The sequence below is a fragment of the Eurypyga helias genome, unplaced genomic scaffold, assembly GCF_000690775.1.
Source record: "Eurypyga helias isolate BGI_N326 unplaced genomic scaffold, ASM69077v1 scaffold25105, whole genome shotgun sequence".
Classification (NCBI taxonomy): domain Eukaryota; kingdom Metazoa; phylum Chordata; class Aves; order Eurypygiformes; family Eurypygidae; genus Eurypyga; species Eurypyga helias.
The window spans coordinates 96073-113479 of record NW_010249860.1 but is presented as its reverse complement, the minus strand read 5'-3'; the positions used below and the strand labels follow the sequence as shown (position 1 = coordinate 113479).

Below are 17407 nucleotides of genomic sequence, written 5' to 3'. Positions count from 1 at the left end.
TAGGCATGTTGAAATATTTTGTGCATTTTTTTCAAAGACCTCAGACCTTCCCCTTTTTGTCAAGTTTCATGGCTTTGGTCCTTCAAGATTATATTCTAACTGAGCGGCTGCGTGGTGCTTAGTTGCTGCCGGGGGCTAAGCCACGACACTTGGTGACATGTATGCTATGTTCCAGAATGTTTTACATACGCTGCTGCTTTGTGTATATGACAGCGTGCCACAAGGGGAATGAAGTGAGAAATTGAAATGTAGTGATGCAACATCTGAGTTGTAATGTTATGTTGACCAGTAACATAGCTGCTGCTTCTAGATATCATAATCCTTTCCCTGGAGGAAAGAAAAAGCTGAAAAAGATGTCCTGATTTAGTATAAACTAAATGTTGCTTACGTTTATGAAGAGCTGTGTGCTTGGTTATAGAAATTAGGCATGTGAAACTTCATCTCACTTTTTTGTTAAGAAAATTCTGAGCAAACAGAAGTAGAATGTGAGTAGCAGTTTTACAGCTTTCACAAGCTTGGTGCTATTTCTGTCTGTTTAAAATAAAAGACAAATGCCATTGACAGCAGCTGTTACCTCCTTCAGTGGAGATCACTTGGTGACATTATTGAAAAAGGATGTTTCATTTGTTTCACTTTGTTTAGAAAAGGAAGACCAGTGTCTCATGCCTGAAGCTTGGAATGTCGACCAGGGAGTAATAACCAAACTCAAGGAACAATACAAAAAGGAGCGCAAGGGGAAAAAGGGGGTGAAGAGTAAGTGGAAAACATTGCACCTTAAAATCATAAATCCCACATCTTTCACACCCTTAATTCTATCTCTTTTTCAATGTTTTCCTAAAATTACTTACTCTTTTACTTTGCTGCTCCTGACTGCTTTCCTGTTCACCAGTTCTCAGGGGTTGAAATTAATGGTAGTCAATCAAGTTACGTGATGAGTAGTTGGATTAGATATAACTTCTTCCAACCAGGTATTGGATTAAGTAAAAATTATTGCTTTGAGCATGGATTATACTTCTGTTATTCAGAAACTTAAATTGTAAAAGGCATTGGTTTAATAGTTCACACTTTAATACAGAAGACTTCCAAGCCCTTTGTTAGCTGGAAACATGCCAGTTTCACAGGAAGAGTGCAAGTCTGGTATGTAAATTAAACAAAAAAAACCCAAAACAAACTGTCTTGAGTATCCTATTAGACAGAGGGAGAAAACAGGTTAATTTCTACCCCTGTTTATACTTAACATTCACAACATGAAAGTCATGCTGTCATCGTAATTTGTTATGCAGGGCTCGAAATAGGAAGCAACTCTGACCATCAGTTTATTTGTAAATCATAGGATTTATGTATTGACTTTCATACCTGTGGGACTAGCCTTTAAAAATGTTGGGTATTTTTATCCAAACAAAAAACTCTGATCAGTATCTGAAATACAGTTTCTAGCCCTGTATTATATTTTTGTTACGTTTCTTGAAATACAAATATGTTTTGTAAAAATCAATGTTTTATGATAAGTAAGCCTTAAAAGTTTTTGAACTCAGAGGAAGTGATTAAAATGAGACACTGTATTCACAGCTGTATTTCAAACATCCAGCCATATTGAGAATTCACAGGTGAATGGTGTAAATTAATAAGCTTGCATGTAGCCCAGTAATAAACTAAAGGGATGTTTCTCCCTTTGTGGGAAGATGCTTATGGATACCAAGGAAATTCTCACTTGCAAAAAGACATGCGTAACTGTGCAGAAGTTGTCAGATCCTCACATCATTGAGGCTGACTGACTTTGTTTTTTCTTGTGTTGACAGTAAATGTGATAAGCTGCTGCTCAGCCATTGGTTACATTGCTGAAATTACCCTGTCAAATACACAAACTAAACCTTCTTTTTTTTCTCTTTTCTTGTAAAGTAAATCATTACCGTATTTTAAATTTCTCAGGTGATATTTTTTCATCTTTGGAATCATTTAAGTTACTGGAAATTAATTGCTAGTCTGACAAGAAGCTGAGCTGGCTAACTAAAGTGTTCATGTTTCACAAAATTTATTCTGAATTTCTTTATAGTTAAGGTAGAGAGGGCATACCAATATATGACTTCAGTGAAATTGATTTCTGTACTTGTCTGTTATTTTAAAAATATGCAGACATGCTGCGTACTTCAGGGTAAGCACTTGTGGGGTTAATTTAGCAGAATCCAACTATGGAAATTATGTTCTTGAACAGCTATTGAGAGCTTTTATTTTTGATAATAAAACTTAATATTTACTTGCTAATATAGACACAGATATTTTTGGAACATGTTTTATATATTTATAAGAAAAATTCCTCATGTAAGGCAGCACTTGGACATCCAGTGCTCCTTCCTGAAGATAACTACTGCTCAGTACATTTACTGTACCTTTTGGATCAATTTGATTGGTTTGATCTTGGGAGACCAAATGGTTTACTGCAGTAAAGAAATTAAGCATCTTTCCATGGACAAATCATCTTTGGAAGGGCATCAATGCAGAAAAATCAGGAAGAATCACAGCCTGTTTTCAGCTGTTCGTGATATTGCACGTGGTGAAGAAGAATGTGAGGAAGGAAGTCTGGGGAAAAAAGAAGGGACTAAATATGTTGATGTTAAATTGTACCAAGTTTGTTTCTATGACTTTAATCTCATAATAAATGGTGTTTAGACACTAAATTTCTACTAAATAAAATATTGTTTTTATAGATCAGATATTATAGTAAAGCAATCTTGCAAAATCCTACTTACTGTTTTCCTCAATCAAGCAGTATTGTGACAGACAAATTAATACAATTTAGTTTATTATCTGTCATCATGATTAGGGTGGACAAAGTAGAGTTTGCAACTGCATTAATAAACTTATGATTTTGCAAGGCTGTAGTAAACACTTCTGGGAAGTAGTAAGACAATAGAATCATAGAATGGTTTTATGACAGAGTATTGGGGTACACTTCTGTGTTAAACATGCTTAAAAATAGCTGTATTATTTACTGGTCTAGGAAAAAACATAATGGACTATGGGTAAGACATTTTCCCATTCTTAATTAAACTTACAACAGGAAAAACTACCGAAGATATGTTTCAGCCTCAATCCTATATAAAACAGTCAAAACAGGGATGTGGGAAAATGATGGAGCAAAGCACAGGTAAGTGTCAAGAAGGGCATGGGTCTTCACCATATTTAGCTTCAGGAAGTAGGCCAGTGAATCCAATTGCATTTATATTTTTACATAAGTATAACTTTCTGGATTATGTAGTTCACAATACTACACTACTGCACAAATAAATTTAAAGTAATCATGTTGTCATAAGCATATGCTGCAGAAAGTACCCGATGCACAAACTTTAAAGTATTCACAAATGTCAGCTATCATTTTGGAAAAGTAAATATTCTGACAATCAGTGTCACTCAGCTGGAGGCATTCTTCAGCATCCCATGCAAGTAGCATTATGCGTTCATAGATGTGGGGAAAGATGTGCGTTCGCAATTCGCAGTTGCTTCTATCGCTTTCTTTTCAAGAAATTCATTTCATGCTGAATGCTTAGTTACTGCTGAAAATAAGGGCTCATTACGTTTTCTGTGGTAATGTTATAATGCAAGGTACGATCCATTGTTGCATGTGCTGCTGTAGCCTATCTGATACAACTAGTGCCATCATAAACTGTGCATAAACCATTTAATTCTTTTTTTTTTTTTTTTCTGGGTAGGGCCCAACAGATCAAAGCTGCAAGATATGCTTGCAAACTTGAGAGATGTTGATGATCTCCCTTCATTACAGCCATCTGTTGCACCACCTTCTAGGCCCAGTAGCTCAAGACTCATTGAACATGAGATAAACAGGACAGATGAAGGTAATAACTAAAAATGTGCATACGCTTTTGTAAAGCGTAGATGTTTGTGGTTATTTCTGCTTAAAGCTTATTCTCTAAAACTTTCCAAGCACTTTACAAATACTGATTCAGCATGACGAGTTCTGTCTAAGTACGATAAATGGCATTCCCGTTCCTCCTCTCTGGTCGCCATCAGTAAGGTCGAGACACCTACCGAGGTAGTCTTGTCTGAATACCTTTCAGCATGACAGAAGAACCTTCTTTGGCACTTGGTGGCTTTGTAATATGAGGATCTTAAGTCACTTGCTTTTGTTTGTGCTCAGGCATGGCAGTCGTGTGGAACATAAACTTTAGGGCATAAGAGCATCTGTTTTTCCCTCCATTAACGTAATTTTAATTGTGTATGTATATACATAGACACACTCCCATATGTATATGTTCTTTAAGTGCAAAGATAGACGCTCTGCAGGTGAATGCAAGTGGCTAGGTGTAGCTTTTAAATGCATGTGGTGACTGTGTAGTGAATCATATGGAACAGCTTACAGCTCGCCACTCTATTGATTTCCATAATGTGTTCCAAAAATTAAAAGAAAATTCTCATAACGGCTAGTCAAAGTATGGAAAGTCACTTACTTGGCAGAGGCACGTGTGGTTATTTTATTTAGATGATCTCACAACTTTCAGAGATAGTATTACTTGATTCAGTATTTGAATGGCTGTAAGATACAGTGTAATAATATAAATATATGAGGGTATATAATTTGTAAGAGAGCTTATCGCATGCTCTTTATTGAAATGGTAAATATGTCTTTGGAAAAATGAGCAAAACACAGGTTTCACTTCTCAGGTTCTCTGTGAGTGTGAAAAAGTAGGTCAGCCAAGTTATAATTAAGATGCATAAAAAGCCCGGGTGTGTAGTATAGTTACCAAAGATCTCGGTAGTTCTATTTCCTACATGCTCGGTGATTTTCTTTATGAAAGAAGTGGGTAACTTAGCAACACTTCGAGAAGCGGAGGAATTTTTTGGTGGATGTTTCCAACTTTTCTCACATGTACTTAGAGCCATGTTAGCAGAGCTCTATTTTCATGTCCTTTCAAGAATGTGTTTTTTAATTCAGAGACTCAGATCTGAACAGAAGAGGACAGCTGACTGTTACCAGTCTGAGTTCAGTATTACAAACTAGTAGCTGTGTATTAATTCCTTCATAAATCTGAGACTCTGATTTTTTTTTTAATTTTGTTATACAATTTATTTATTCTAGTAACTTCCAATTTGAAGACCAGTGTATATTGGGTGTTGAGTGGGATAGTACATAAGTTCAAAAGAGAGAAAAAGAGAATGGTAGTTCAGACTTCAGGGTGAAGGAGGTAAGAGGTATTTTTGACTAAAAGACAATAATTAAGAGACCTAATCAAATGGCAGAGCTTGAAGTGCTTCTGTTGGATTGTACAAAGTAATCGAAAGCAAACAGGGCTCTCAATAGAGGTATGGATGTGAAACAGAAAGACCGTGGAAAGATTAGCTTACTTTATGTTGGGTGGACTGAAGGGGAATTGAATAATATCTGAACCTGATGCCCTCGGACGAGGGGGAAGCAGCCTGAGCAGATGGAGACTATTCCTTGTAAAACATAGTTTGTTTGATTTTTAACTTAATGCTGTTAAACTAAAATAAGAGACTGAAAATGAGATGATGTTTTCTCTCTCCCTGGTAGCAACAGTATTGCCAAGGCTTGTATTTACAATGGGATAAAGGGGGGTGGGGTGGGGTGGGAGGGATTGGAATTTACTTAAAAACCCTTTTAATTTGAGACAAATGTGGATAAAATTGAGTCATATCTCTCGTGTCCATAAGATAACACACTTTCATCCATTCAGTCCCCTTGTGTAGACTTGGAGAGCTGTTGTAGAGGGAAGTTGGTTAAGGCACAGCTTCTTTCAGAGTCGTACCACTTGATGCAGAGCCTTGTGTGACATGAGTGTGTGAACTGTACTCCTCTTAGCCTTTGATCCTCCCATTTCTAGGGAATCTGCCAATGGATGTGTTTATGCTACATTGACTGGAGCTCCTATAGGCATGCTATAGCAGCTGTGAACCAGTACGTTTTCATATTGCGAGCTAAAACCTGGATTTCAGTGCTGACTAACCTGTTAGTTAAATTGATTTTACAGGTAGTGATGAATTCTCAGCTTCCAGTCGTGTTGCTAGATTGGAGCGCATGTGAAGAGCTTCATTGTAGACATGCTTTTGGGTGTGTGCCGGTGCAGTGTTGGGAAGGACAAGTCCAGCTGCTCCCACCAGATATTCTTGTCTACATTTTTGCTACTTCTCCAGAGCCTACTTGTATATTTTATAGCGGAATTGGGGAAGGGCCTGAGTGTTTCTGTGATACTTTTGCATTCTCTGTGGGTGAATGGAAGTCTGTTCTTCCCTCCTGTGGCTAATTACACTTACTGTCTTACGCATGCCTCAAGTGTAAGTATTTTGTTCAGAGGTTACTGTCCATTAGTAACTACAGTGTTACTCTTTAAAATGGCTACTTTTATGCAGCCTTTATATCTTCTTGTTCTCAGGTACTTGACAGATATTTAGTATTTTGGAAGTGGAAAATATGCTTTTACTAAACAGTGTTGTATAAACCCATGTTTCAGGTTTTTTTGTTTTGTTTTCTTGCAGTGGAAGCTTTAACATTCCCTCCTTCTTCAGGGAAATCTTTCATTATGGGAACAGATGAAGCCCTTGAAAATGAGCTGGGTCTTGGAGAACTGGCAGGCCTTACAGTAGCCAACGAGGCAGATTCACTGACATACGACGTAAGTGGTTATTAATGGTAACTCGGGGTCCTTCTGTCTACTTGCTGAAGGCAGATGTGAGTTACGTATGTGTAGACTCAGCAGAAAACATTTTCCTGTTAAAATTATGCTGCCAGATGTCACAGACTTTTACTTGATAGATATGTTTTTCCCATACGCAGCAGCCCTCAAGCTCTCTGCAAGCCCCTTTCCTTCTCTTACTTGCCTGCCATGTCATTCAAATAGTTTAAAGTAAGTGAAATCATAGAGTGGTTTGGGTTGGAAGGGATCTTAAAGACCATCTAGTTCCACCCCCCCTGCCATGGGCAGGGACACCTTCCACTAGACCAGGTTGCTCCAAGCCCCGTGTAAATATGTAACTGGTGACAGTGATACAGCTGGATACCTCTAACCCCGGTTACACTGAGCAAAATTAGGAGTAGCATGGACAGCAGACTGAGGGAATTTAATGTCCCCTCTACATGGGGCTGATGAGGCCATACCTCTGTGTAGTTTTAGGCCCTTCTACTTCAGGGGTTGTGAAGAAGTTGGGGACAGTCCAGTAGCATGTATCTGCGATGTTAGGGGAAACTAGTGTTGTTCAGTTGTCAGGAGGCTAAGGGGTGCTTGAATAGCAGCCACCAGGTTTTGGAAGGATGCTTACAAGGATGATAGAGCCAAGCTTCTTCATAGTGCCATTTGTTAAAGCAAGAGTAAACAGTAGCAAATTATGGCTTGGGAGGTTCAGGTTGGACATTAGTGGAAAGAAGTGTTAAGTAGGAAGTGATACTGAAGCAAATTAACCAGAGAATCTGTGAATCCCTCTCCTGGGAAATGTTCAAGACTTGATTGGGGGACAGCTGTGACTTACTTTACATGGTGTGGACAACAGTCTCATTTCAAATGGGAAGCTGGACCAGAAAATTTTTAGGAGGCTATTGTGGCCAGCATTTCTGTGGCTTTGTGTGTAGGCAATGGCTTCTTTTTCTTTCACTTCTTATGAATAATATTTCTTAAAATTGCTTCTTCGCAGTCGTACACAATTTTTGTCTGTATTTTTGATTTCTTAGAAAAAGATACTTCAGCGATTACTTTATCATCTGTTCCTATGTGATCTGTCCACTTTAGATTAATCTTGCTATTGCATTGTCCAGCTCTGTCAAGGCTGAGGGATTTCTTTTAGTACTGTGTATTGGGGAGGAGCCATTGCCGTTCAAGTATGACTCTTTAGGTAATCACCATCTGGGATTTTACTATCACAAATCAAATCTGAGACTTCAGAAATAACCTGCAAGTCCTTCCTTTGAAATTTTACCCTGTATGTACTTGTAAAGCAGTAAATTACATAGTTAAGAGGTTTACACACGTTTTGAGAGTGACAGTGCAGAAATGTGCTCTAGTACTGTAGCAGGTTTCTGAGCATCTGATGCATTGTGAATCATCAGGATTGCAATGACATCAAACATCTCTGCTAAAATTCAGTATTTTAGCGTTATCTCCTAATTTGAGCTCAGCTCTTAATATTTTGCTAATCTTCCCTAACCTTGGCTCCAAAAAGGGGTAAGATAGTGTACAAATTTAATTTATTTTACGCAAAACTTCAGTGCTGAATTTTTAAATTCAGAGGACATGACTAAACTTAAATCATCTGTGCAAGAGCTCAGTGCTTTCACTTCTTGACTTCATTATTCAGATATCCATAAAAACTGCAGTGTTTGTCCATGACTATATCCTGAACTAACAGCTTTCATTTATGGAATCTAGCATTTCTTTACATATCCCTATCCTTTTCTGCATGGTTGAGAATATTAACTTCTGTTTGTTCACTTGTTAAATGCCTTTATGAAGTCCTGTGATCAGGAATTCATAGTCATTCTTACCTCTATCTTTTCTAGTGCTGACAATTTAAAAAAAGTTTACAAAGCTCCCTGTGTTTGTCACTGTGCTTTTTACTGAAGCAAAACGAAGGGCTAGTTTTTCCATTACAAATTTAACTGGAAAACTAGCTTACAAATAATATGATCTGTTTTTATTTTGGACTACTTCATACTTTCTTCCACCTGCCAAATATCAATCAAACAGGACTAGAGGAAGCTTAGTGTGGGTTGTTTTGGGTTTGGGTTTTTTTTTTTTGAAAGTGTCAATTTTGAATCATGCGGAGAATGAAGTTGAAAGATTTCCTGTGAATCAGTCTTTAAATGTAATTGCTCTCAAGAGTTGCAGGCACTTTCCTGTTTTCAGTCCCTTTTTTCCCACTGACACTTATACTGGAGTTTTTTTCTTCTGCAGCATGAACCTACCTCATCTCATGGCTTAAGTTTTTCATGTGTTGCTTTGGCTGTCTGTAAATTAAAGAATGATTTTTCACTTGGTAATGGAGATCATGAATTTAATACTTCAAAAATAAAATTTTCCTTTCTTGGATAAGTTTTTAGAATATCTAACAAGATTAAATTTCCCAGATTTTTAGCCAACACTCTCAAGTTTATATGTTCTTTTTTGCTTCTGTTATGCACTGTTGTCTTAACAAATGTTCGCTTTGGTTGGTTCTGGTTTTTTCCCTAGTGTTCTGTGTAGATTAAGAAGCTTCATAAAATTATGAGACAGTACTGTACATAAGAGTATCTGAACTACAGAATTATTACGTTTAATACTATCTACTGACATTGAGGTTTTGAACTTTGCAGTAGGCAAATTTTATTTTCCTGGTTTTCCATAATCACCATCAGCAATGGTTACACAGAGGTAAACTTAACTATAGCAATGTTGACTGTCAGACTGGTAAAACTTGATTTCCTGCTACTCTGAACGAGACAAGTGTTCATAATCTTCCTTGCATATCATTGCTATTTCTGGAGTTTTCAAGTTGCCTGTGTAAGCACCGATACTGCTATTACCGGCAAACTCAGATCAGGTGCACTAATTTTGGGTTTGAACATCCATTCCCCACATGCCACAACTACTTTTCAAGTCTCTGATTCCCTTGCTTTTGTATTTCAGTGGGGAGAGAGAAAAGGAGGCTAACTGCTGTGTTAGTAACCCAGCCTTACAGCCTTTGAGAGGCTGGTGGGTGAGGCGAGGTGATGGTGGTGCGGCCAGGCAGGCGGTCCCTCAGTGCTGGAACCTGTTTCCACCGCTGCTGCTCGTCTGAACCTGGGTCTGCCCTCTATCTACTTCCCAATTTATAAGCGAATCATCTTGGACTCCTTTAGAAGAACATCTTTGAGTGGCAAGCAAATGGAGAATATTGCCCTGTCAGAACTGGTGTGCACTATTGGGCCCTCTGAGGTGTCTGGGTGGCTCTCGCAGAGGTGACACAGGACATGTGCTCTCGTATGGCAGATGGAGGGCAGACAGGCTTCTCTCTGTCACATAACCAGCATTAGTAGCCTGTGTTGAGGCATCCAAATTCTTCTCCAGATATCCGTGAATACTCTCTGTTTTGTACCCTTTTTGCTGAGAATTTCTTGGCCAATCTCCAGAAAATCTGCCAGAGTTGCTAACTTTGCAGTCCTGCCCTACCCTTACACCGGCTCCAGCGTTTGCCTGTTTCCTCATTGCACCAGCTCAGCTCAGTGAACTGCCAGAGAAACTGAGTTGTCTCCCTGAGCAGGCAGTACATGATTACCAAGAAATATGATGAGTTTCAAACTGCTGTTTGGTATGGCTCCTTCCTCATTGTTTAAAAATCTATAAAACCTCTTAATTGGAGCATATTTTTTATTATTCAATCCAGAAGTAACAGAACTTAAGAAAAAGCACTTTTGTTCCTAAATCCCTCCCCCACATTCCAGAATAAAATGTGGATTCTTGAAGTGGCTCAAAAGAGTTGTCTCTTCTTTACAGTTAATGAGACTAAATTATTTGGGATTATCTGTAGCTTTCAACATAATGAAATCATCAACATTAGTTACAATTGTTTGTTTTCCTGGTTTTCCATAACCACTGTCAACAGGAGTTACAGAAGGTAAATTTAACTGTGGCAGTGCTGACTGACAGAGTGGTAAATCTCTGTTTAGCATTTTAGGTTTAACATTTGTTCAGAGGAGCAACGTTGGACTGTTGTTTTTTTAGGGGCTTTCTTTTTGGATCCTCTAAAAATGTGTTTATTGGTACGTAATTGTGTCTGTATATATGATAGCTTATTGCTTGCCAGTTATGTTCGTAGCATGTAGCCGAATTCTTTTTGCCTTTTTTTTATCCTGGCAAGCTTTACTTGTCTTGCATTATTACAGAGCTTGTATTGCCTTAAGTGGCGAGTAAGTTAGATCGTGTTCCTTCCTGTGTTGCTAGACACCACTCTATTTCTCTTAGATCTTTACTTGAGATGCCATGTCAGTGGCATCTTTGGGTACTCAGGGACCACAGCTTGGCTGAGTCAGGCCCAGTGCTAATGAAAGAACCAGTAGGTACAGATCATCTTTCAAACACCAAACTGAGTTCACAGCACAGTATCAGTCAGAAAGGTACTTTTCACCTTTAAATTGTGTAACTTGACAAACGTGGAGTGTTTCAGATCTGCACGGAGTGTGTTGCTGTGGACATGACGGTACTCGTTGCCTTTGAGGAATACATCTACTTTCATACTCATTTTGAATTGTCTGATCAGTGTTAAATGGACTGTTGCTCAGTAGCAGGTTGTTCTGAAAAGTGGGTGAGGTAATTTGACATCTTCTGAAAATGCCAGAGTAAACTTCTGATTTCTTCCTTTCCTTGTGCCTTCCATATTAATTACAAGTTTGGCTTTTTTTTTTTTTAATTAGATAGCAAACAATAAGGATGCATTGAGAAAGACATGGAACCCCAAATTCACATTAAGAAGTCACTTTGATGGAATAAGAGGTCTCGCTTTTCATCCAGTTGAACCAGTCTTAATAACAGCTTCAGAGGATCATACATTAAAAATGTGGAATTTACAAAAAACAGCCCCAGCAAAAAAGTAAGATTTTTGGTTTTGCTTTGTTTCAAAAAACTTTTTTGTTTATGAAGGGAAAAACCCCCAAAAAACCAACTAGATGCCACTTCACTGGATGGCCCCTGGAATTAATGGAAATTGGTCCATGAATTTAAGAGTAGGAAAGCAAGCTCTTGGGGAAGGATGGGCTTTTAAGGAGTGTCAGAAGAAATCCATGCGTGTTTGTGAATGTGTTTTGTTTGTGAAGATGAAAACCATTCATTTCATTATATTCTCCTTGCAGATAACATGGCAAATTAATTTACTAGTGAAAATATTTGGATGTGGCCTGTTTGCCTGCTTGCATGTGTATATAAATGTATAGAAATGCATTTATATATGCACATATATATGTATACACATGCATGCGTATACATGCCTGTAGCTTTAACCTTTGACAGAGATGTTGCTAGGTTCCCTTGTGCACTGCTGCTGGGGGCTTGCAGATATGAGAGCAAATTCTTAGCAGGGCTAATGTAGTAAGGGAGTACGTCAGACCTTTTAGGAGGCCTGAGCAAAGCATATGGTCTTCCTGCAGCCTCTAACGAGCACCTGGTTGGTACAGAGCAGTGGTTTAAGTGGTTTGTAACTGTGCTACAGCATTGGTATAAAAAGGTGTCACAAAATCCTTTCTTCTGGTAGGGAATGGGGACACTTAATGATATATTCAATGTGATACTGATGGCCCTCCGCACCTGCCTCCCCACTGATGTGCCTACTGGTTTGACTGGTGTGTGAGTTTGTGGACTCTCTTCCCTGAAAGTCTTTAAACAAAGAAACAAAACCCAGCCAACGAACCGAATCCCATCATATTTTGAAAGGATGTTACAAATGACTAGATACATGAAAAATCATGCCGGGAGAGGAAGCTCTGGGACAAACACTTCAAAAGATGTAGCAGTGATTTTTAAGCATTTAGCAATTTTGGCAGGTTTTTGTAAAGCATTTCCTGTAGGGTTATATGCATGTTAATATTTTCTTGTGCTTCATTTAGGAGTGCTTCTCTTGATGTAGAGCCAATATATACCTTCAGAGCACATAGGTGAGTATTTCCTGAGGACATTGCCATATTTTGAGAAATACATGATTTTTAGAGAGACAGATTTTTTTTTAAAGTAATTTCCAGTTCATCACCTAGTAATTTCATATAATGCTTTTAGTTCCCATGTTATATTTTAAATATTTGCATATGTTCATCTCCTTTCTGCATAATTATTTCTCTGGAGCTAGGTACACCACAGGTTTAAAAAAAGGGAGGGAAAAAAAAAGCCAAATGAAAACAAAAAACCCACACCCCACAAAATACCCAAAAAACCCCAAACAAACCAAAAACCCAAACCCCAACAAAACCCCAACCAAACTATAAATTTACAGATTAATTGAGTTCAAATTTGGTTAGGTGTTCTGTTCATCTTTACAGCTCTTGCCTTTTTGTCAGATATGAACATCTGTAGAATGAAGCTGCCTGTTAACAAGGGAAAAATCTGTTTAAGCAACATAACGAAGCCTATAATATAAAACTATGACACTTTTTCATATTTCATGTGCCGTAATGATTGAATTGTTCTGACTGTAGTTACATGACCAAATACTGCGGGGGTTTTTTGTGGGAAGTGTTGTAGCATATGATCTGGCTATGCAGAATTTCTGTTCATGCAGCAAGTGAATTGGGTCTGACAGGGAAACGTGAAGATTGAGTTGGCATTGTTTTTTCCATAATGAAAAAGTTAATAGTCAATGTTTCTTTGCGGGGATGTTCTTCCAGTGGACCAGTGCTCTGTGTGGTGATGAGCAGTAATGGTGAACAGTGTTACAGTGGGGGAACGGATGGCCTCATCCATGGCTGGAATACAACCAACCCGAACATTGACCCCTATGACTCTTACGGTACGTTGTTGTCACACAGCAGTGAAATGGTACATTTAGTGACACTGGCGTTATCAGCCTAAAATAGTATAATCTGTAGTTAATGCTTCTTTGAACATTTAAAAGAGAATTTAACGTTGGCTTTGATTACTTCAAGTAAATGTTTTTTTTAGTACTGATGCTGGTTGATGAGAAGATAAAATATGTCCTTTTCTTAAAGGCCTTGATCTCATCACAGTTTTGAGAAGCAGCTAGGTTGAGTAAGTACAGGACTTAAACCTGGTCCGTGGCAAGTACAGTAAATGTGTATTTTAATGTTCTGTTTCTTCGATAAATCTGTGTGCAATTGAGATAAAAAGAGGTGGTGTAGTTGGAGACCAAAGCTATCAATGCTGTCTGCAAACAGCTAAAAAGGCCCACTTTGGTAAGATTTACCGGATCTGAATGGATGTCAGCTTTCTGTCTGTGATTTGAAACATTTTTCACTTTGCGTGGCTTCAGATGCGGTTGGCGTCAAAGCCGACTTTTGGAAAAACAGGCTGATGTGTCATTAATGGCTGTTCCAAATGAATTGTAAAGTCAGTGTGCTTTGCCAACTCTGATGCTGCCCCTTCTGCTGAAACTTTGTTTTGTTCCATTATTTGTAAACTGGATAACTGAATACTGTGTATGCTGATGAAATTCAAGATCTAATCCAAGAATAATAGAGATATATATTGATATGACCTGATTCGTCTCGGGTTTTTTATGGAATGGCTTAAACACAGACCACGATACAACTATTGACTTAATTCAAATTTTGTTTAAAAACATGTGTTGTTGTATTTTGTTCACAGATCCTTCTGTTCTAAGAGGTGCTTTTGTAGGCCATACAGATGCAGTGTGGGGTCTGGTTTACAGTGGCACACACCAGCGTTTGCTGTCCTGTTCAGCAGACGGCACTATACGTTTATGGAAAGCTACAGAAATTGCTCCAGCTCTCAATATATTTAATGATAATCAAGGTATGGAGAAGTGCCCTACCTTAAAGTTATTGAGAATCACTGTTTTGGCTAATGAGTAGAAATCTTTCTTGTTTGTTTTGCTGGATTTTATGTCTTTATGAATGTTTGGGGCGGGGAGGGAGGGAGTAAATGTTGGGTCCCTTCTCCTTTGATGTGAGCTGAATAGATGTTCCTGACTGCCCCCCTGTGTGCATCTAACAGCCAGCTGCTTCAGATGATATGCTGATGTTACTAGAACCATGGAGTAGAATGTATCAACTCCATAGTTCAGGTTCAAACTGAGTTTTCATTAAGCCCTTGCTTTTTGTTTGTCGAGAATAAAATTGTCTTCCCCCTGCTTCCTACACTCCTGCTCCCATCCCAAGGTTTGGAGTAGCCAGTGCTTATGCTCAGGCAGGTGTCAGTGTATCTTCTCAGATTGTTTTGTGTGCTTCTGACACAGAGATTCCAGTTGAATTTCTGAGTTTGCGTATTAATGAAATAGCAATAACCTAGTCATCCTAAATGCTGCTAGTTAAAAAAATTGTCCTTTGCATTTAGTTACTGAAATGTCATGCCAGAATCAAAATGCTATTGGTTAGAGCCTAATTTCTCGAAGATGCTGTTTGAGTCAGTGCTCTAGAATGAGCCTGTTGACACTGCCAGACTCTTAGAGCTGATTGTCCTAAAGGCAGCCCAGGAACTGAAGCAGTTCCTTGACTCTTTAGAACAGCTTTGAGATAAAATAAAATTTGGCATAACTGGACAGACATCAAATTACAGTGTGAAGCGTGTCAGATCTTGGGTTTTTTGGTTTTCTTTATACCAATTAAGTCGTATGAAAATGTTCTCTATGTTGTTTTCTAGAAATGGGAATCCCTTCATCAGTAGACCTTGTGAGCAGTGACCCAAGCCTCATGGTAGCATCATTTAACAGTGGACACACTAGCATTTTTAACATGGAGACACGGCAACGAATTCTTACCCTGGAGTCCAGTGTAGATACTAGTATGTATAAAAAAAAAAAAAACAACCCAAACTGCTTGTTTAAGATTGATACTTTTAATAGTCATTCCAGTGTTTCCAAGCAATTAGGCAGTGCCATGATAAATTATAACATGAATTATGTTACAAGCTGTGTTTTGAGATGTAACAGTAAATCATCACTCCTACAACAGACCTCATGGGTATTTCAGTAGCGGAAGAGTGCATATACTTTTGAAAGAAGGTAGAAGGAACAAGCCCACACTATCTGAATTTCTTTTCAAGGAACAGTAGCACAAAGAACAGGTTTCTTTAAATAGAGCCCAATCACTTGCAGCTTTGAGATTCCATTCTCCTCAGTCCAAAATTGCAAGAGAGAGGTAATATCAGGAAAATCTAAAGTTGACTGTATTAAAAATTTGGGAGTGTTTCTGTGTATACTCTTTTTTTGGTTTTCCTATGGGCTATCCCTTTTCTAAGTTCTATATACACTTTTGGCTCATTTGCAGTCCGGCTTTTGTTGAAGCTTTCACTGTCAGAGAAAAGCAAAGCTCCAGTGGAAGAGTTTTCACAAGGTTCCATATAATGCCTTGGATCATGGCAGTGGCCAATACCAGAAATGTTAGAGGAAACTGTAAGGAGTCAGCTATCAGGAAAGAGACCAGAATGAGCTGCAGCATGAGATTTCATATTCAGGCCAAAATGGTAACCTGATAACAACAGAAGCATTCAATGTTCTTTAAAATTTTGATAAGTTTTCCCCTAAAAGTTTTGTCAGTGAATTGTATGGAACCCATTTTTAAAAGTTTGTAAGCCCTTCTCATTGACTTTGCTTGTCTGTTTTAAAATAGTTGAATGACTCTGTCATTTTATAAGAGGGAATGGAATGTGCCATCTCCCTTCTTTTATATTATTCCTTGCTGTGCCGTATGTCTTTTTTTTTAACCCACATCTTTGTCTTAACCCACATTCCTGTCTGAAAAAATAGTCCTTAGCCAATTATCTCTCTTCATTGAAATTGACCTACCTTTTTTTTCCCTTCTATTACTTTCACCTCTTCCTCCTTACTCTAATTCATTAATATTCTTTTAAGGCAGTAAGGCCATGGCATGGCAACCAGCAGTCCCTGTTCAGGATCTTTAGTTATGTAACAGTACTTCTGTAGGTAAGTAAGCTTATATCTAAGCTTACATATATTTAAAAAAAAAAAAATCTACAAGAACTAGGCAAGAGGAAAAGGAGTCACTTAAAATGCCCTACCACCACCACTCAGGGATTCTGCTGGTCAGTATAAGCCTCAATCTGTGTATTAAAACTGTGAGGCTTTCTGGCTGTGATGCAGCTTCATGTGCTTTTCATACTTTTAGTGAGGTTTATGACTATGGATGTGTTTTTCCTGAATTTACACTTTCATATTTTTTAAGTTTCTTGTGGATGCTGACACTACTTGAAGGTTCAGATTTTTATAGAAAGATGTAAATTGAAGTCTTCACCACCTTGGTAGCAAGTGAACCTATACTAGTATTCTATTTTGTTTATTTTAGTAAGAATTTTGATTAGATGACGTGAATGTTCTTTGGCAGCAGTTTAACTAAATACAGTCAACTCCCACATGAAAGAAGATAAGTGTATTTTGGTGTTCTGTGGAGTGGCTATTTGCGTTTTTGTGGTAATCTATGCCTTTTAAGATGACTCTTGCTCGGACTAGTGCATCACAGCAATGGCTAGACTTCTAAATAAAAAAAACCCTATACTTTTTTTGTGTGTGTATGTATCTGTGATACTTCAGAATTCTTGAAGGCTAGGAAAATAGCTGTCCTATGATCTAGGATCTTTTCTTCAATAAGAATTTTAATCTGTGTATATCAAATAATAGTAGGTGGGTTTTCTTCTGTGAGGGTAAGGACACAGGAGCCTGTTTGCTTGGAAACATACTGCCTGCACTGTTAATTTTCCTGTACTGTCTCTGTGTTATGAATAAAGTTTGGCTTGACCAG

General features: G+C 38.2%; 1 protein-coding gene across 1 annotated transcript in view; it reads left to right on the top strand.

The window, feature by feature from the left end:
• The window catches only part of STRN (striatin, calmodulin binding protein), a gene marked incomplete at its 5' end in the record, with an annotated part of 41790 nt that overhangs the window by 22050 nt on the left and 2333 nt on the right, over nucleotides 1-17407 (top strand). Inside the window, 8 exons of the mRNA XM_010151517.1 lie at nucleotides 643-753; nucleotides 3708-3851; nucleotides 6508-6644; nucleotides 11387-11562; nucleotides 12572-12619; nucleotides 13343-13464; nucleotides 14280-14447; nucleotides 15294-15434. Of these exons, the coding sequence (XP_010149819.1) occupies nucleotides 643-753; nucleotides 3708-3851; nucleotides 6508-6644; nucleotides 11387-11562; nucleotides 12572-12619; nucleotides 13343-13464; nucleotides 14280-14447; nucleotides 15294-15434 (1047 nt within the window). The remainder of the gene's footprint in view (nucleotides 1-642; nucleotides 754-3707; nucleotides 3852-6507; nucleotides 6645-11386; nucleotides 11563-12571; nucleotides 12620-13342; nucleotides 13465-14279; nucleotides 14448-15293; nucleotides 15435-17407) is intronic.